At 42.1% G+C, this 19,150-nt stretch overlaps 1 protein-coding gene across 1 annotated transcript; it reads left to right on the forward strand.

The window, feature by feature from the left end:
* The first annotated feature begins 1,512 nt into the window (after window positions 1-1,512).
* GORASP2 (golgi reassembly stacking protein 2) lies at window positions 1,513-17,387 on the forward strand. Its single transcript, XM_063341855.1, has 10 exons — window positions 1,513-1,695; window positions 9,956-10,036; window positions 10,804-11,007; window positions 11,410-11,496; window positions 11,954-12,084; window positions 12,689-12,821; window positions 12,946-13,069; window positions 13,420-13,506; window positions 15,523-15,618; window positions 16,334-17,387. The coding sequence occupies exons 1-10, from the start codon at window positions 1,633-1,635 to the stop codon at window positions 16,651-16,653; spliced, it is 1,326 nt and encodes a 441-aa protein (XP_063197925.1). The 5' UTR covers window positions 1,513-1,632; the 3' UTR covers window positions 16,654-17,387.
* Window positions 17,388-19,150: the final 1,763 nt, after the last annotated feature.

The following is a 19,150-nucleotide window of genomic DNA, read 5'->3' on the forward strand; positions in this document are numbered from 1 at the left end:
TAGCTGACATCCCTGGATCACACTGTGTTATACTGCTGTCTATCATGAATCCCTAGTAGCAAGAAAGAAATTAATATGGCTGGGATTTTCCTCCTGAATCTAAATGGCATGTGCATGGAAGCATAAGATTTGCTTAAGTTGGTATGCTCTTTAAGCCATATTTGTGTGACTTTATCAGCTCACTGTAACAAATTTCTCATACTGTTTTAAGAGCACAGAAATTCTCGTAAGATATATTTATGTATTATTCACTTTGCTTTCTTGCTTTTTAATTGCTGCCTCTGGGTATCCTAGAGTTGATTTCTTCTTGTAATGATGAGGAGAGACACTCAGCAGGGACGTAAGCATGCCTGAGCTGGTGTGCAGACACAATCCAGGACTGGCCATGCTTGCAGAAACACCATCAGTGTGGAAACACCTGGGCACAGCGAGGTGGGCAAGAACAGGAGGCAGTTGGTCATCTCCACGGCAGTGCACAGGTAAATCCCAAGCACACTGCAGAGAGCATTTTAATACTGACCAATAAAACACTATGATAATACAGAGGGAAATGAGTCCCAAAGAAGTGAGGTATGGGTTTCTAATCGTGCTAATCTGAATTTCCCTTCCGTGCTCAACTGAGGATCTCTAAAACGGTGTTCCAGTTCACTCACAAACGCTGTTTCTGCGTTACTGAAAATGAGCCCCTTAAACAGGTCACCTCTCTCTGGAGATCTGTAGCACCAGAACCAGGAGGCGCTGGTTTGCATGGGCAGGCTGGGCAAAAGCTTCGTCTGGGGCCTCCCATGCACAAGGTACGCTCTCGGAGAGAAAGAGACTGTCTAACCCTTAGATTCATAATGCTGCTTAAGCAACAACTGTCCAGCAACGCTATGGGATCAGGTTGGCTCAGGGCTGGGTTTTGATATGGGATGCGTGGTGTGTTTCATCAGCTCTCGGCTCTCCCGCACCAACAAGCCGGAGAGGAGATCTCTGGCTCCGACACCGTGTGCCGCGGTGAGAACCTGTCCCGTCACCTTGCCTGCGCGGGGCTGCGTGCCGTGCGACAGGGCAATTCGAACCACGGCTCTTGGGCAGCATTTCGCACCCAGGCAGTTCCATACCCATGCCTGAATCCTTCCAGCTGCCGGACGGAGGGTTTGCCGCACACCCGGCAGTCAGGGCAGCCCCTGACCAGCTCCATCCCAGGGGCCCCAATGGCCGCCAGAGCTGCCGGCCGCTTCCATCTGACCTTGGACTCGCCAGGAGCTATAGGCCCAGAGCAACCAGTGAAAGGTGCGACGTGCCCCAAATTGTCCTCTTTATATCCTGTGCACCCATTTACTGTACATTATTGGTATAATTAGTACTAATATACATTAATTAACCATTCCCATCCGGCGCCGCACTCGGCCGCCAGGGGGCGCCGCCGCTCCAGAGAGTGCGGCCCCTCGCGGCCACCGTACGGCCTCCGCCTCCTCCCGGCGGTTCGGCCGCCCGCCAGGGGGCGCTGCGGCGGCTCCCGGCGTGCCCCGCGCGCGGCCTTCGCCCGCCCCCGCCCGGTCCGGGCGGGAGGGGGAGGGAGGCAGCGAGTGCCACGTCCCCGCAGCGCGGGGCTTTGTGGGGCAGCCGCGCCGCCGCCCGCCCCCGGCCATGGGCGCCTCGCAGAGTGTCGAGATCCCCGGCGGGGGCACCGAGGGCTACCACGTCCTGCGGGTAAGGGCGGTGGGGAGGCGGGCGTGCCGTTAGGCCGGCGGCCCTCGGGCCCGGCGGGCCTCTCCCTCGGCGGGCGGTCCCGTCGCGCTACCCTCGCTCGGGCAGCGGCGGCGGACGGGCCTCCCGGTGCCCGTGGTCGGAGCTCCGCTGTTCGTGTCAGCGGTGAGATCCCCGGCGGGGTGCGGGCTGCCGGCTCCCTTTCCCGGCGGAGCGGGGAGGCGAGCTGCACGTTCCCCGGGCTCCCCGCCGGGAGGGCTCGGTTCCGCGCTGCCGCAGCCCGGCGCTTCGCCTCAGCCGCGCGGAGCTGCCCGCGGCCTGCGGCGGCACCCGGCCGGGCTCCGAGCCGCCGCTGCCGGGGGGGAGAGCGCTGGGCCGCCCGGCCGGCGCCGTCCAGGCCGCAGCGTCTGAGCTCCAGACGGCGCGCAGGCCGCGGGGGAGGGTGCGGGGAGGAGGCCGCTGCTTCTTGGGCAGCCTTTGAGGGCACCGGCTGGTTCCCCGCGGCAGCCCAGCGCTGTTCGCACGCTGGGGCTTGCGGGCGTTCAAAGCGCAGAGGGAGAGCGGCGACCCTGCCGGTGCCGGGCTCGGGTACCGCCGTCCCCTCTCGGGCTGTGTCGCGGTCGCTGCATCGTGACCTGAACTGCAGCTGCTTCGCCCCCCCGCAGCAGCTCCAGGGGTCGAGGCACTGAAATGACAGACCTCACGCCTGCAGAGCTGCACTCATCGTGAAGGCAACGTTGCTGTTTTTCATAGTTACATAGTGTTTATTTACGCTTTGGCTACAAAATTTTGGTTTTGTGTGTGCAACAAACCCGGTTTTGGTAGGCTGCATTAAAGGCCCAGTGAGCAGCTGTTTGGAAGGTGCGTTTCGTGTTCAAAGAGCAGAAGGGTACCTGGGATGTGGCTTGAATCTGATGCACGGGGCGATACAGTACCTTTGCCAGAGCCTTGTCTGCACCCTGGGGCTTTTGCCACTGTAGCTGGAGGGTCAGCACCCCACTGTGGGCATCGTGCTGGGCTGTTTTTTTGTTGGCATCGGACCTTTTCAGACCAGCTCTCTCTCTAGCCCTGTGTTTTAGATATGTGAAAGAGCACAAGACCTCGACTCGTGTGAATTAATACTTCCTTACTTGGTCTAGCTCGCTAGCAGTGAGCTACAACTATATGTAGAGTACCAGGGTGAAAAAAGAAGAAAGGTAACCTTTGAAGTGTTAAAAAATGCTGCATAATGCTTTTGAGAAGCAAACATTGACATTCTGATCAAACCCAAATGTTCATCTCTTAAAATGTACGTGTAGGCTAAAGTCATGGCGGTCTTTGTTCCTTCTTTTTAATGTTACTAATATATAACAATCCAATGTTACTAATATATGACAATCCATTTTGTCTTGTCCATTTTCCCCACAAAAAACCACTTTTGCAGTTTGGTAAAAGTGACAGGCGTCTGGGAGAGGTGGGGGGAAGGTTTCTTTTAGCATACCATAACATAAATATCATGTGTTTTTTTACTTTTGAGGGTTGTAAAATCAGTAAGTACACTGCAGTTAGAATATCGGTTATGCCAGATACGTCAGTTCATGCTGTTTGATTAAAGCATGTTAGTAAATTGAGATGCATCTCTTTTATGAAGTATAATATACTTGTCTTTTCTTGTAATCTTGCTTGAATCTGGCCCCTTTTGTTTTCATTTAGGCACCTTTTGGTTGTAATGTTTTTGCTGTGACTCGCAGTGGCAGTATTTGATTGACAGTCTTTTGAAAATGTAATTGGTAGGTGGACATTAAAGAAGTTGATTTCTGAGAGGACAGCCATATCTACATTAAATGCAGGAAAGGACCTGCCTGTTGCCTTAAACAGACTGATGTTGCTATTTTTCACTGCCTTGTCCTTATGCTGATATATTTAGATGCCACAACAACGAGCAATTATTTTTTTTCTGTGGACAGGCGTCTTAAATTGTATCATGATCCCAGTCTACCAGGAATTAAGCCTCTGCTTATATGTAGTTGGGAGTGTAGATTCAGAGTAGAGAAAAATTCTGAAGTTCCGCAGTTTGGAACATTTATATTGAAATGCATGTGGCATACAAGTGACTAGAGTTTTCCACTGTAGTTTTTCCAAGCTTATTTTTGCAGTTGGTGTTCTGTAGTAAGTTTTTTAAAGACAGATGTGTTCAGCTCAACACAAATGCTCTGTCTGCATAGACCGACCTTTGGTAGAACTTGGGATCGAGGAATACTGCTTTTTCTTCTAATTTATTCTCAAGTAGACTTTCTTTCTGAGCTCAGTATTTTAATCAGATAAATGAGAATGGTGAAGGGAAAACAGTAGTGTCTTTCAGTGTCACAGATCTAATTCAGATAAGGTCAGATTTGTTTGATAATGTCAAACTTCTGTAAATAGTATCTAGTGGTCATTCTTTAAGATTTCATTCATTGTTGGAAAGCTAGAGAAATGTCAGAAGATCTTTTCTGTTATTGGAAGAATTTGTTTGGGTAGGGCAGATAAATGAAAAATACGTGTTAAAAGGCCATGAAACAAATGAGTTAACGTTGTTCAGAATGACCGTAGGAGCCACGTACAAGTTGCCAGAGGGATGAGCAAACTGAGACTTTTTTACAGTGAGACTTTTAGACTGTACGTGCTGCCTCCCTGCAAGACTGGTTGCAAGCCTCTTGCTCTGCTCGCTTCAAACAGGAGTAGAAATATATCCAGAAAGTGAACAATACCATCATTAATTTCTGATGTAATTTTTGCAGATTACTTAAATCTTTTTGGCAGCTCCTGCTAATATTCAGTGCAATGTCACTTTCATTGTGAGCTTCGTTATCGGTGCACTTGTAAGAGGAAATAGGAACTCTCCAGGACTGAAGCACTGTCGAAGGAAAGCGATTTCATCACATGCCTACTTGACAGGAAAAGTTCCTGTGGGTTGCGCTGTTGGGGTTTCTAGATATTGAAATGTAGCCTTTTTTTTTTTTTAAGAGGGAGAGAAAGTTACAAACTTTTTTTCTAGTCTCTTCATAGGTAGACCTGATAATCGGTCATTTGTTTGAAACAATTCTTTGGAATGCATTTTTATTCATCATATGTGCTTTTGTTGTTAGACTTCCATTTACTGATTCACGTAATGTGCTCATAAATCTTTCTTTGAACCTCCCAGGCTGGTAGCATGCAATGCTGTTTACCTCTAGGAACTTTCTCCGTTGTTTTTCTCCGCCATAAGTTTCCTTTAACATAAGTTATGTGGCTGATTAGAGCAACTGTCTGACTCTATGTATTCCTCGGTATGCATTTGTTTCTGCTTTTCAAAACAGAATGAGGGAAGACTTTGAATAGCTTTCTTGTTCAGCAATGCAAAACTGCAATAGTTTGCCCAGGCTGTTCTTGTCAAGTCATAGATGACGTAAGGATTTTTATCTGCAAGACTTGTATGCTTCTGTGTTATGTGCTGTTCTCCCTAAAAGATATTGAGCAGCAGTGCCCGAAGTTTGGATTTCTGACCTTTACTTGAGTGCTTCGGTTTGTTGTGGTAGAGATACAAGCATGTTGCCATAAGGAGATGACTTATATTTAAGGAAGGTTCACGTTTTAAGAACTTGAGTTAAATTCTCTGTGCTAAAATAAAATTTGATGGTACGTATAGGGAATCTATTTTCTAACAAAAAGCTTATGAAGCTTTTTTTCTTGAAAACTGGGTGTTTCACAAGGAAATTCAATACAGTTATACCATATAATGTGTTAAAATAGCTGACGGAAATAAAATAGATTCTGTTAGACCTAACAGGAATTGCTTACACATGATACACAATGAAATTTTATTACCAATTACAGAGTGGGTGGAAGAACTGCAAAAAAACTTCTTTCAGCATTTTGTTGGTAATGAAGTAAATATTAGGAAGCATTTCTTTATGGGAGGGGGAGGAAGGAGCTTCAGAGCTTCTGCTCCTTGATGGTTGTGTATTTAGAGCTTGAAGCTAAGCTTCTGAAAGTTTAAGTGGACACTGGTTTAAATTATCTGACTTTCAGAAGTGGTGAGAGCCTTCATCTGCCTCTGAAAATCAGGGTTTCTGTGCCTGTTTCCATTTACTGTAGCACTACTTGCTCAGGGCTTCAATTTGTGACCATTGTGTTGCTGAGCAGCCTTATTATAATGTGTAATGGACAATATGTACTGTGTAGGCATAGGGTGATGCTCTTGGGAAAGGTATTTGGCAAAGAGAAACTTCGTGTATATACCAAAAAAGAAGTGTTTTTAGTAACGCAGATTAAAATCAATGTCTTGACCTTGAAACCTTTTCCCTGTTTAATTTCTGACAGTGAATTAAAAGTGAAATAATTAGCGCGTAATCTATGTGCTCAGCAGCCCTGCTGCCTGAGAGCTGTCATCTTGGTGAGAAGCTGAAGTCCTGCAGCATTGTATGAGGCTGAGAGTGTCATACAGCCCTTTTCTGCCTCCTGACACTCAGTGTGCTTGATAGAGTTTTTCTTTGCTTGCTCTTAAAAAGCTCCAGTGGTGGCAGTTCCACAGCTTCTCCGGGTAGTCTGTTCCACTGCTTTTCTCTACTGTTAAAAAGTCATGGCATTTACCCACAGACGTCTGTAACTTACATGTCTGAAATAACAGCTGGCTTTGGGAGAATTAGTCTTCCAAAGCTGCCACGGATGGTATCCTGCCTGCAGTGGCATCTGTTGTATATGGTATTACTTGATTATTTCTCAGTCCTCATTCGATTACAAAGGCAAGTTACTGGATACCTACGTGGGGCAGACAGCAAAGCTGCACAAAGCTAGATTGCTCAGGAGGCCTAAAGTTTATGTACGTATACATGGAATCTCTGTTTCCATCATTAACAAGAAGGTTTTTGTGCCCTTGTATTTCCCAAGGTCCCTGGTTATCCTTTATTGCTGTGGTTCTGGAAGAGAACCATGGGCACAGCGCTTTGCGCAGAGCACTGTGGTGTGCGTTTGGTTCTGTGTGACGGTGCTGAATTGTGCAGGTAGCTGCCTGAAAATAGGGTGGTGCGACCTAAAAACTGCATGGGGTCAGTGTGATTGTTGTGCAGGGCTGAGTATGTTGCTTCTTTAAGGAGGAGGAATGTGGAATGAACTCAGCACGTCTGTTTTGCGTTTCTGGGACTGCCAGGCATAAACATGCTTTTCTGTCAGTGGTGTTGGGCCCAAACAAACTAGGGGAATAGGAAACTTTTTGTGACTGAACCTGTGCATGGCAGCATGAGGAAATGTGATGACAGAAGGGATGCAGCTACATGCTTCTGAGGTGCATGTATGATTGATGCAACGATAAGAGCTTGATTTCTTTTAGATACAGCTTCCTGCTGGTTTTTACATTCCCGCTTAAAAACAAGCCATGCAGAGATGTTCAGGATTGTGATGGATTTTGGGGGAAGGTGTTCAACATCTGAAGATACTTTCTGCAAACTAATCGTTTTGAACTTGGAAACTCTCACAGTCCCTCAATCCCTTCATCAGTTTGGGGCAGACTATAAATAATTTACCAAATCTATACATCCCAGGTGTTAGGAAGCTTGACATTGATGGATGCTGAACATATGTAATTCTCATTTGTTGTAGGTGTTCCTTCTCATTTTAGAAGATTACTTTATTGAATACCTGGTCAGTGTTTGTTCACAGTGTTCGGGGTGTAGTCTACTGGTCATGGGGGAGGGATGTTGTGTCAGGGTGTAGGAGCTTTGTTGGGGTTTTTGTTGGGTTTTTTGTTTGTTGGTTTGTTTTTGTTGTTGTTTTTTTTTTTTTTTAAGTTCCATTGGAAATGGAGGAAAACCTCTGAATAGAGTAGACCATGTCAGGACTGCTTTTGCAGCTACTGGCTGAATGAAGTCTAGCTTTTTATAATTTCAAGGCCATGACGTATACCCAGTCCTAACAATCTATCTGCATAAATTTATCAGTTTTGGGGATTTACTGATTTTTAATGATGACATTTAGAAAGACATGTTCTGTCTTTAAAATTCTTGTTTTCCCAATAACTTCTGAAACTATCTCCTGATTTCATTTTGGTATAACGCCTTTATGTCAGGCTCATTAAAAACACAAAATGTAAGTTCTTATATGTCACATGTAATGGGTGATGGAATGAGAGAGAGAGAGGCTATTAAAGTGTTTTCGTGTCGCCTCCCTAAACTGAGGGAAGAGCAACAAAAGAGCACAAGCTCATCCTACATTTGCTACTAGAAAAACCACATCAGAGGAGAGGATGTTTTGAATGACTTAATTATGAGAGAAGCTTCAAGCCTGAGAAGGCGATTATGGAACATGTCCGTAGAAAATGAGAGTTCTTTAATTGCTCATTTAACCTTTCTTTGGCAGGAAGGCCTCGAGTACCCAGCTTAGTAAGTAAATGCTTTCTGCATTTGAGAAGAATAATTCATATAGTGTATTTTAGCCTCTCTGTGGCTTTTCTCATAAGCTAAAACTTCTGTGTATGGAGGCTGTTCTGAGGTAGCTCTACATTATTGAAAGTTTTAATATCTAAAGTTAAAAATAAGCTCTGGGGACAGTCCACTAATGTCAAAGCAAGACCCACAAGTGCCTGGGAGTTTCTATGCAGCTGGTGTCAGAGGGTCTGCTACGTGGAGCGTAGCTTGTGCTTTTACCGTATTACCTGGTGCACAGCTTGCTTTCTGGTCTCTAGTTATTCTTGGTGAGAGGCATCTTGAACCTACAGGTGGAGTAAGTGAAACGGAGGAAGTAGTTTGGATCTAGTTAGTGGGACTGCAATTTACTTTGGCGATTGAGAGCCATGGTTCCATACAGTTAGTGCTTGGCACCCGGGGAGAATATCTGTACCCCCATTTGTAGGAAATTTATTTCCAAGGAGTGTGCAGGCATCTTGAAGACACACTTCTGTAGACACATTTCAAGTTCTAGTTAGAAATGATAAATGTGGGGTTTGGGGATGTTATTACTTTGTGATTTTTATTACTTTGGGGTAATGTTGGTTTCTTTTTTTTTTTTCTGCTTTACAAATCTTGGACAGCAGTTGGGGTGTGTGATGTGACTCTGGAACTACTGATTCCGGATTATTTTTTCTTTAATAAATGTTTGGGTTATGTGACACTAATGTTCTAAGTTTCTGGCACCTATTATAGAAAGCTACCCACAAGTAACCTGAGTTTTTTCCAAGCTCTGATTTTGTGGATATATGGGGCAGAGATAAATAGACACTAAGAGGACAGTTTCAATATTAATCAAGCTTATTTTTTTTCCATGTTAGAATATTTTGTTCTAGATGAGTCATATTAAGAAAACTAAATTCCTGCGGAATCAGACCGGTATTGAACAAACTAGCAGATTTGTCAGATGGAATAACATGTAACGTAAGAAACCACACTGTAAAGGGTAACACCTTTTAGATCTTTTTGGAAGGTGAATGTAGCACATAAAAGAAAAAGCCAGCGGGTAAAATGAATCAGCTTACAAATAAGGAAAGATACTCTTTGCTACAAAGGCTGTAGGAAAATTCTGGTAGCCATATTGGAGTTACTTTTGTCTGTCAGCAATGCATGTAACAGTGAAAAAACAGCACTGGCAAAATGTCTCTCAGTTACTCCATTTGGAATTAAAAGCATACTTTTAACTTCTGGGAGCAATATGTATCCAATGCTTAGGCCTTGTCCTAGTGGAGTGGTTGAATTATTTGAGCTGCTGTGGCAGCAAAATTGCTTGTGTCCCTTTTCTTGCACCTTGTTGGTATGTTAACGAATCGTTGATTGTACAGATGCTCTCTATGTCTCAAGAATGTCAACAGGTGATGTTTAATCAACCCGTGCTTGCACAGATGTGACTCTCCTTTTCCTCTAGTAAGCTAAGATAAAAAGCAAGGTCCAACGTCAGTACTTCTGTAGAAAGATACTGCTTTTTAAACAGCTTTTTCAGAATTCATTAAGCTTGTCCTTTGACGTAATCTTCCTAATTGAAAAAAATATATGCAGTTTATCTATTGCAGCTGTAAAGCAGTGCATGTCCCAGGGAGTGGCTACTGTTGTATCATTCCTCAATAATTTGCAAATTACTGATTTTTAAATGTTTCTCTTTCTCTTTTTTTTTCTTTTGTAATGGAAGAATTTTTTTGTCCAAAAGGTAATATCTGAACATGTAAAAATCATACATACAAACATTGGTAGCTTCTAGAACTACAGCTTCCACAAGCAAAAATATAATTCTAGTCTATGAATCAGCATTGGTACACTTTTGCTAAATTCTTTTTTGACTTTGTTAGGTACAAGAAAACTCACCAGGGCATAGAGCTGGATTGGAGCCATTCTTTGATTTTATCGTGTCCATTAACGGTTCAAGATTGGTAAGTGTGTTGCTATTTTGTAACTCTGAATAAAAACACTGTGGTGAGAATCGTATTTTTAATAGGTTTTTTTTGCATTTGTTTTATTGAAATGTATATAAGATATTTCTCCATAGTTTAAAATGAGAAAGCCTAGCTGCATCAGAAATTATTTTCCTTCATCCTGCAGTTACAATTCTATCAAAAATTTAGCTGGAGAATAAGGATGCAGACAGACATGCTCTCTGTGGACATCTGTGCCAGCAGAAGATATTACTACCTACTGTGTTAGTGCCCCCCTAGTTCTGTCTGTAAAACTGCTTGTGTGAGAACTTGCAACCTCAGAACAAGTTGAGTGAAAGAGCTATTGTCAAAGCTGTAAAGCTGTGAGCTGGGCAGGAATCATGGGAGAAAGTTTTCAAGCAGAGCTGTAGAGAGACAACAAACCATCATAGCAGTGGAAAAGAACATGTGTGGGTAAGCTCTTCCACCAGTACAGCTGCATTCAAGAAAGCCTCTGAAAAGCTGCAAGGTGCATCGTATCACAGGTTTAATTAAAGTGCTTTCATGATTGGAAAGCAGGACTTGTTATTGTGAAATCCCAGGTTTTCACCAGAGTTTTATTCTAGAATTGTGAAGGGACTGGAAGCTCGTTATAAAATAGCTGTAGATACATATTCTGGTAATGCACAGTGTTTATAGGACCTTTGAAATACAAAAGTGGTGCTATAGAACTGGATGCTTGCTGTGTCAGACACTGAACCAAACTCTTGTTTGAACATTTGCAGAATAAAGACAATGATACTCTCAAGGACCTGTTGAAAGCAAATGTTGAAAAACCTGTAAAAATGCTAGTGTACAGTAGCAAAACACTGGAACTGAGAGAAACATCAGTGACGCCCAGCAACATGTGGGGTGGACAGGGCCTGCTGGGCGTCAGCATTCGTTTCTGCAGCTTTGATGGGGCCAATGAAAATGTATGGCATGTTTTGGTACGTATGGACTTCCAAGTATTTTTCATACTGTTGCTTACTGTTATTTTTTTTTTTAATCTTTTTACTGAAAAGTAACTTGAAGGGCGTACACAAGCCATGAGATCAAGTTGTTCTGTTTTCATTGGTTTTGGGTTTGGAGAGACTTTTGAACTAGAACTCTGTGATTATCAAATCTTGTATTTAAATCGGTGTTTTTGTATAATATTCAGAGCTCCTTGTAACGGTATCATAAGAGACTGTCATCTAGCCACTGTTTCACTAGTTCAGTGACTATTCTACTAATTGTGTTGAAAACTTAACTGTCTGTCTGACTCAAAACCTGTGTGAAGTGCACATCTAGCCATTCTGCTACGCCCTGACAGTTATGTGGTGTTTTGTAACTTTCCATCTTACAACTAGGAAGTGGAACCAAATTCTCCTGCTGCGTTAGCCGGACTTAGACCTCATAGTGACTATATCATTGGAGCAGATACCGTCATGAATGAGGTAAGTATATAAAAATAAGTTGGTTTTTTTTTTTTTAATAAAGAATTGTACCAGGACAGTTTGAACCATCCCCAGGTCTGTCTCTGTTCAGCGCTGATGAACTAAGTTAATGCAAAGAGGAAGGACCTCTGGTGTGGTGCCTGTTCTTTGTGCTTAAATGCAATTCTGGAAATAAAAACTACTCTTAAATATCTTCATGGAGTCAGATAGAAACTTTTTTTCTACTCTAATATTAATGTTTCAAGTAGCAGATTTGAAATCTGGGTTGTGCCGTGTGACTTCTGAGTTACTAGCAAAGCACATATTAAAGTCGGCCTTGTGATAAAACAGCAGCACTGCAACATGTAGCAGTTACCAGGTTCTGTTACAGAAAGTTAGCACTAGGAAGATGATCGTGCTAATGTCAAATGATAACATAAGGACAAGAAAACCCTTATTCATTTTTATCCTTTTACAGTCTGAAGATCTCTTTTCCCTTATTGAAACGCACGAAGCAAAGCCATTAAAACTGTATGTGTACAACACAGACACAGATAATTGTCGGGAAGTGGTGATTACTCCAAATTCTGCCTGGGGTGGAGAAGGCAGGTAAGGAAATGATATGTTATAAGGGAATGGGACACCATTCTTAGAGCACTAGCCTAAAAGCTGCTTGCTTAAGTTTTCTACAAAGACAGAAAAAGTGTGTTGTTATAGTCAAGGCGTTTCTGCTGTAATAAATTATATATTTACTTGAAATTCAGATTTAGTTACTAATGGGTTTGTTTACACAGTAAATTAGCTAGTGCAAAAATGCACAAACTGCAATGGTTGCTTTCTGCATTAGGCTTCAAATAGTCATTAGGCTGTAATATATTCTTAAAGTATTGAGCAGTAACCGGAACAGAGGACTGCAAATGACAACTGCAAGTTGGATTCCAAGATGTATACCTGATATAGCTGCTTAGTTTAAATAACAATGAAATTTATTTTGTGCTAAATGTTTGTTGCCAAAAGCTACAGAATTTCATTTCAGTTGTCTTGTAGTGGTTGTTTCTCCCTAGAAAAAGAAGCAACATTTGGGAGGAGGGGAAAGTTGTGCAGAACTTATCTTGAAACTTGTTGGCACCTTGAGTCTTTCATGCATTGCTCGCTATGGATGCCGTAGTTGTAAAGTCACTTCACTGACTTTTAAATGTTCATATTTTAAAAGCCTAGGATGTGGCATTGGTTATGGATATTTGCATAGGATACCTACGCGCCCATTTGAAGAAGGAAAGAAAATTTCTCTCCCGGGACAGTTGCCTAGTGCATCTCTCAGTCCCCTCAAAGATGGCTTCACAGAGGTAAGTTGTAGTCACTTCTTTGTCTTGGTAAGAATGGATTATCATGTTATATTGCATTTCTGCTATTGGTTCTGGTGGAAACAAACCCTAATGATATAACTTTTTTTTTTTTCCTTCCAATAAGGTTCAGCTGTCATCAGTTAATCCCTCAGCCACATTACCCCCTGTGTCAGCCAGCCTTGAACAGAGTCTTTCAGGACTTTCTATTAATTCACCCTCAACTACTGTCAGTAGCGTTCTCAGTACAGGTTAGTATGGAGGTAGCTAAGTTCTGAAATGTTTTTCTGCATTCACAGATGTTTCTGTCAATTTAATAGAAGGCAGAAGAGAGAATAAAATTTTCTGTTTCCCAAACTTTTCTCAACAGCAGAGTCTAGGGTACTGCAGTTGTGCCCTACTGCTTGCAAAATAATTGCAAACAATTTCTATCAGAAATACAATGTGTATTATTTAGAGTACTGTTTTTCTTTATCAAAATTTTATGGCTAAGGCAAATAGTAATTCTCCTGTAAGCAATTACGTATTTGTACTCCTTGAGGAAGGGAACTAAAGTGTTGTATGCTTAAAATCAGTGTTGTTTTCCTGTGTGCTCCACTAGGCGTTCCAACAGTTCCATTATTACCACCACAAGTCAGTCAGTCCCTTACCTCTGTGCCACCAGTTAACCCAGCAACTACATTACCAGGTGAGTAGGTATAATTTCTTAAAACATTTCTGAAACAAAAGTCTTAAGGGAGCAAGGGAAGAGAGCTGTCTTTTCCAGTGCTTTTTGTGGGGCAGGAGGGTATAACTTCGTATGACTTACACTTTTCCAGTTAAGCATCTCTATACAAGCCCTACAATGTTAAGAATTTTTTTTTTTTAGAGCTTGTGCGCAGCAGGTCTGTGTCACAGAGCTGGCAACAAAGTGTATAATCATTTACCTTTTAGTGGCCCTTGCACAATAGATAGAGCATTCAGGATTTCTCAGGGAGGTATTTTTTTGTTTTTTGCAACATTTCTTGAGTTGATACATTGTTACTTTCATATATATGATACATTGATACTTCATAAATTGTATGTTGCGAAATACTTTTGCAAAGAGCTTTACCGTTTACAGTTTGTCCTTTGCTCTCGACATCATGAGAGAGGAAAGATCTGAGACTGCACATCTTGCCTATTTGTGCATTCCTTTCACCCATAAAACATGCATTTTAGGGAACTCCTTTTTAATGCTCAGCTTGATCATTCTTCCAAGTATAAATAGAGGGTTAACAATATAGAACTGTATGTTGCCGTGACTATTTCTGAATTATTTAGTAATTTGAACTGGTATAACAAAAGTAAGAGTCTGCCTACAAAGTGGTGTGTGTTATTTGCTGATAATAATGAACGTTTGAAGCACTAGTATTCCAGGATTATTGACGGTGGGTGAGATGAGGATTGCATAGGGTTTTACCATGTGATTGGTGCACTGGTACAGGACTCAATCGTGCATTTCAAAATACTGAAACAGTTGTATTTTATGCTTTGTGTGCTATGAGACGAGTAGATAAAGATGTGTCCAAAAGTTTTAAGTAATGCTTGGAGGTATGATGTCCAACATAAAAAAAATAAATGTGTAGTAGAGCTAAATGCATGCATACAAGGGCAGAGAACTTTAATCTTGTACTGCTTAGATAAAATAGCAAACTACTAAGAAGTTCAGCTTCTGCTGATGTCCTCTTCTCCCCCAGCCCACGATCCACGTCCTCTGCAAAATCTGCAAATACTAATTTCCCTTTCACCTTGTTCTCTGAATAGTATCATTGCTTTTTTGAAAGCTATTAGAATATTTCTGGCTATTTGCATGGCCATACTAGTGAAATTGTAAGTGTTAGATATACAGGAGGTTTAAAATTTGAGTGAATTTGTGTGAAGTTCAGCTTTTTTCAAATTTTAAAAGAAGTTCAAACCAAAGTTGCTTATAGCTGAGATGAAAACTCTTTGAGTCAGATTATGTCAGCCTTTGTGGCTAATGAATTCACAGATAGGTAAAGACGACTGGTTTTTAATCAAAATCTGTGTACCAGCAACCTTGCTTTAAGACTTTTCTCCTCTCCATCTTATTACCATTACAGTTTATTTTGGAATTAACCGTCTGTGAGCTAAACACAAAGTAGGAATAGAGTCCTTGTCCCAGAAATGTAGCTCTCCTAAGACAGGAAATTCGGGAGCAGAAAGTTGTTGCCTTTTCTATATACTTTTGTGTTTAACTCTAGTTATGAACTGAGTAGAAAAGACTATTATTAGAGTAATCGATATTAGAGGTCAAAATAGTATGTATTTCATCCTATTATTATCTTCTGCCATGCAAATTCGGAATGGAGGGCTTCTGGTACAGCGCTGCAGTAAAATAACTACCTTACCAGTTCAGTTAAAAGCTGAACTCATAATGCAAGCCTACTAATTCCTTGAAGTAAGATTCTACTTTCCTCAGAAAAATCTGAAAGGATGGGATTATGTATTTGCTAGTCGGGATTTCCTGCAATAGGTATCTGTTTTCACTGTGCAGTTTAAAAGCTGAAACTCAGTTAAATTTGCATTCTTATATATAAAAGTGATAATCAAGATGTAAAGCAATGTAAAATAAATTATCAATAAGATCTCAGAAACAATTGGGGGGGGGAAAAAACAAAACAATTTTAAGTTTTCAGCTGTAACTTTTCCATTCTTCTCTTAGGTCTGATGCCATTACCAGCAGGGCTTCCCAACTTGACTGATCTGTCCAAACTTAATTTACCTGCACCACACATCGTTCCAGAAATCATACAGCCTGGTATGTGCTCTTACAAGCTGAACACTCTAATAGTGGGTGTCTCCTTGGCAATCCTTGACGCTCTCATTTAGAGCCATCTGGTGGAGTTCTGAAGAGAATTAATTGAATGTTTGCCTGAGGTGGGAGTTGACTGTAGTGCCCAGATGAGGTAGACGAGGAATATGTCTTCAGATAAAGTAATTCTAAACCCATGTCTGTAACTAGTTGTTTCATCTTATATTGCCTGTTTTATGATCTCCAAAGAGATTGTGCCAAGAAACCATAGAATGGTTTGTGTTGGGAGAGACCTTAAAGATCATCCAGTTCCAACCCCCTGCCGCATCCAACCTGGCCTTGAACACCTCCAGGATGGGGCATCCACCACCTCTCTGGGCAAGGTTCTTGTTAACTTCTTGGTTTTGGCAGTTTTAGTGAATGCCAGAAAAATCTAATCATTAAATACCTAGTCCTCTGGGGAGGCAGAAACAAACTTGAGTTTATTCTGGTTCTTCAGTTCTGAAATCTGAACAATATCAGGCTTGAAGCTAGCCCGCTGAGTGTGCTGCATGTGTATCATGCTCACACTAAGTTCAGAAATCTTCCTCCTCTCCCAGAGTAAATAGGAGATGAGAGAAAGTAAAAATTTTAAGCAAATAGAGAATGTCTGCAGATCTGTCTGTGGGATGCAGCAGCTCACTGCCTTGTTTTTTGTTTTTTGTTTTTTTGTTTTCCTTAGGTTTGCCATCCCTTCCCTCCTTGCCGCCTCTGAATCTAATGGGAATAACACCTCTGTCAATGCCACCCAAATGTGTTCCTCTGCTTCCTTTGGTCACAGAGGCATCTACAGTGCCTACAGATTTGCTTCCCTCCATTACTCAAGCCGGAAGCTTTTCCGTCGACCCTGGCACTACTGTAAATGTAGAACAGACCTCTACGCTCACCTTGGATAGTGCTACCCCAACTTCTAAGGCAACTATTGTTGACAGATCAAGTGAATCCTCTACAGTTAATGAGAAGACATCTGGAGTCACAGATACACAAGCTTCTGAATCATAACTCCAGATCACTCTGTTGGATTGGCTTGGTATTTATTTAGCCATGGGATACATATTTGAAGAGCAAGCTATCATTAATTTCATACTAGTTTGTACTTAATCTTTAGGAGTCCTGTAAATAATATGGAGGTATAATAAAAATAAAAGGGGGTTTATAAAGTGTGTGTGGTGGGAGGGGAGGAAGAATACTTGTATGTAACCAAAAAAAAAGGTCAAGGTGGTAAATAGAATTCCACTGCCAAACTTGGAGGTGTATGTTTTTAATATAGGCTGACAGCCTTAGCCTGCTAGGCCTGCCCTTGCTTATAATTAGCAATTTTTGCTTCTGATAGAAATGAAGCGGTTCTTGCGTGTGACATTTACGTACCATAGTTCTTGTTCTTTGCAAGTATCTTGTTACTACAGTGGGGATGAGAATGTTTAGTCCGAGTTGTAAATTTTAACACTGCAGCACTTCCACCTAAAGATATTTCTGTTAAAGTTGCTGAGTGACCTGTTAACTGACATCTCGTTATTCAGCTTGTACACAAATCTTTATTTTTAAGCTCTCGAGAGATGCTCAAGCCATGTTTTGTGACTGCTGCTGCTGCGTTGTTTCATACGCCCACTGTAAAATGGCATTTGGAAGGGAATACAGGAAATGTTAAATGTAGCACACAATTTGGCACTTCATGACTACTGTAAGACAAATTAATGGATTAAGCATACATACAGCAATAAATTCCTGGAATTTTATCCTTTGTGTGACAAAATAGCACATTTATTTGCTTAATGCTTAAACTCTCATTTAACTGTTTTTAGCTCAGCGCTCTCTAGCACAGATCTGTGAAAGGGCTCCCTTCCAGAGGAATGGATCCAAGAGGGAATGCCAGACCTCTTAATGGCAGGCAGGATCAGCACTAGCGGTTAGATCCGTTGCAGCAATGAGTCATAAAATCTGCCTGCATATGATTCATACTTGGCTTTTTAAATTGGTGTTCAGGATGAAAATTGTAGATTAACTGTAGATTAGACACTTCTCTAAACTGGGGTGTGTGTGGACTCCAGGTGAGAGCCCTCGCTCCTGGTATCAGGTACAGCGGATGTGGAAAACTCTTCTGTACTACTACAGTCCTTCTGTACTACTGGGATTTCACTTACACGTTTGCTACAAGCACGTGCAAACTTTAGCCATATCGTCAGCAGGCTGGAGCTAAAGTCTGTTTCAACAGCTCCATAATCCCTGTTGGCCATGCAGTCTGCCTGATCACTGTTTGGAGCAGTAGTGCACCCAACTGCTGATCATAATGTCTCAAAGACTTAGTTCAGATGGAACACTTATCTAATACCTGTTGTCCTGTCTCATCTTTATCACCTAAGTATTTGTCTTTCCTCTGCCCCACTGCTGCACGTTTCCTCAACACCTGTTGTGTCAAAGACTGACCCCAAATACTTTTTTTCACACTGTGAGTGGTTTCTTTTCTCAGCTGCTTGTGAAATCCCTCTGCCTTGTTAAGTAGGGGGCTTGCTGTTTGTCAGAATGTATTTTTTATTTACCTTTGTAAATCCAGTCTCACATACCTCAGAATTAAACCTTGGCATGAGAAGGATGTTCCCTCTTTTCTTTGCTATATACAGAGAAAGTCCGTTAGTATTGACCTTCATAAAACCTCACAGGTCTAACAGTCTTTCCTGTAACTTCCTTACACACTTCCACAGCTAGAGTCCTGTAGGTGCTGTGCAGTTGTCTCTTGTAGCAGACAAAAGAAGATGCTTAGTCTGAACTCGTGCACTTTCTGTTAGCTATTTTAAGGTCCCTTGTTGCTGACTTCATAGATCCAGCCTTTTGATAGGTATGAGAGCGGTGGAAGTAAAGCAGTTTTTAAGTGTAGCCATCAGCAATTCTGCTCAAGATAACGTGACTTCAAATTTGGAAATGATTCAATGGTGCGGAATTTAAGCTGTAATCTCCCAGATAAAAAGTCAAACATTGAGAAGTCAAAAACTTCACACTTAAAATAGAAGCAAGGACCTTGAAGTCATGCTATTGCATGCTGCCACTGTTTTTTAAGTCTCTCAACTAAATTTAATGAAATTGTACCTTAATCACTTATGACTTAGTTTTCCCACAAAAAGAAAGTAAGGAGAGATGTGGACTGAAGATATACCAAGGCAGTGGCAGCTGATGTAACCTTGCTTCCATGAGTTGATGTATTCAGCTGTTCATGAACAGCTAAGAATAGGCATATTAGCTTTATTTAAAAACATGGACACATGGAGTTCTTTAACAAGGACTGACAGCAGACGAGAAGACAGATGTACCATGAACATCCCCAGCCTTGAATATAATGAAGAACGAGTAACGTGTGTGACCCACTGTGAAACGAAGAAGGTGTTTTCCTGCTCCACGGAAGGCTGCTCTGGGGGCAGGGGTGTCGGGGGCAAGGTGTGTGTGTCGGGAGGACGGGGCCGTCTCTACAGCGCTGCTGGAGAACCTGGGAGCACGCACCGAAGCCACG

Source organism: Chroicocephalus ridibundus, chromosome 7, assembly GCF_963924245.1.
Source record: "Chroicocephalus ridibundus chromosome 7, bChrRid1.1, whole genome shotgun sequence".
In the NCBI taxonomy this organism is placed as follows: Eukaryota; Metazoa; Chordata; class Aves; order Charadriiformes; family Laridae; genus Chroicocephalus; species Chroicocephalus ridibundus.

What these genes read in the sequence shown, in the direction of transcription:
- GORASP2 (XM_063341855.1), top strand. Translation starts at nt 1,633, where the DNA reads ATGGGCGCCTCGCAGAGTGTCGAGATCCCCGGCGGGGGCACCGAGGGC. An exon ending in CAGTAGCGTTCTCAGTACAG is followed by an intron (nt 13,070 to 13,419) that starts GTTAGTATGGAG and finishes GTGCTCCACTAG; the next exon opens with GCGTTCCAACAGTTCCATTA. An exon ending in TCCAGAAATCATACAGCCTG is followed by an intron (nt 15,619 to 16,333) that starts GTATGTGCTCTT and finishes TGTTTTCCTTAG; the next exon opens with GTTTGCCATCCCTTCCCTCC.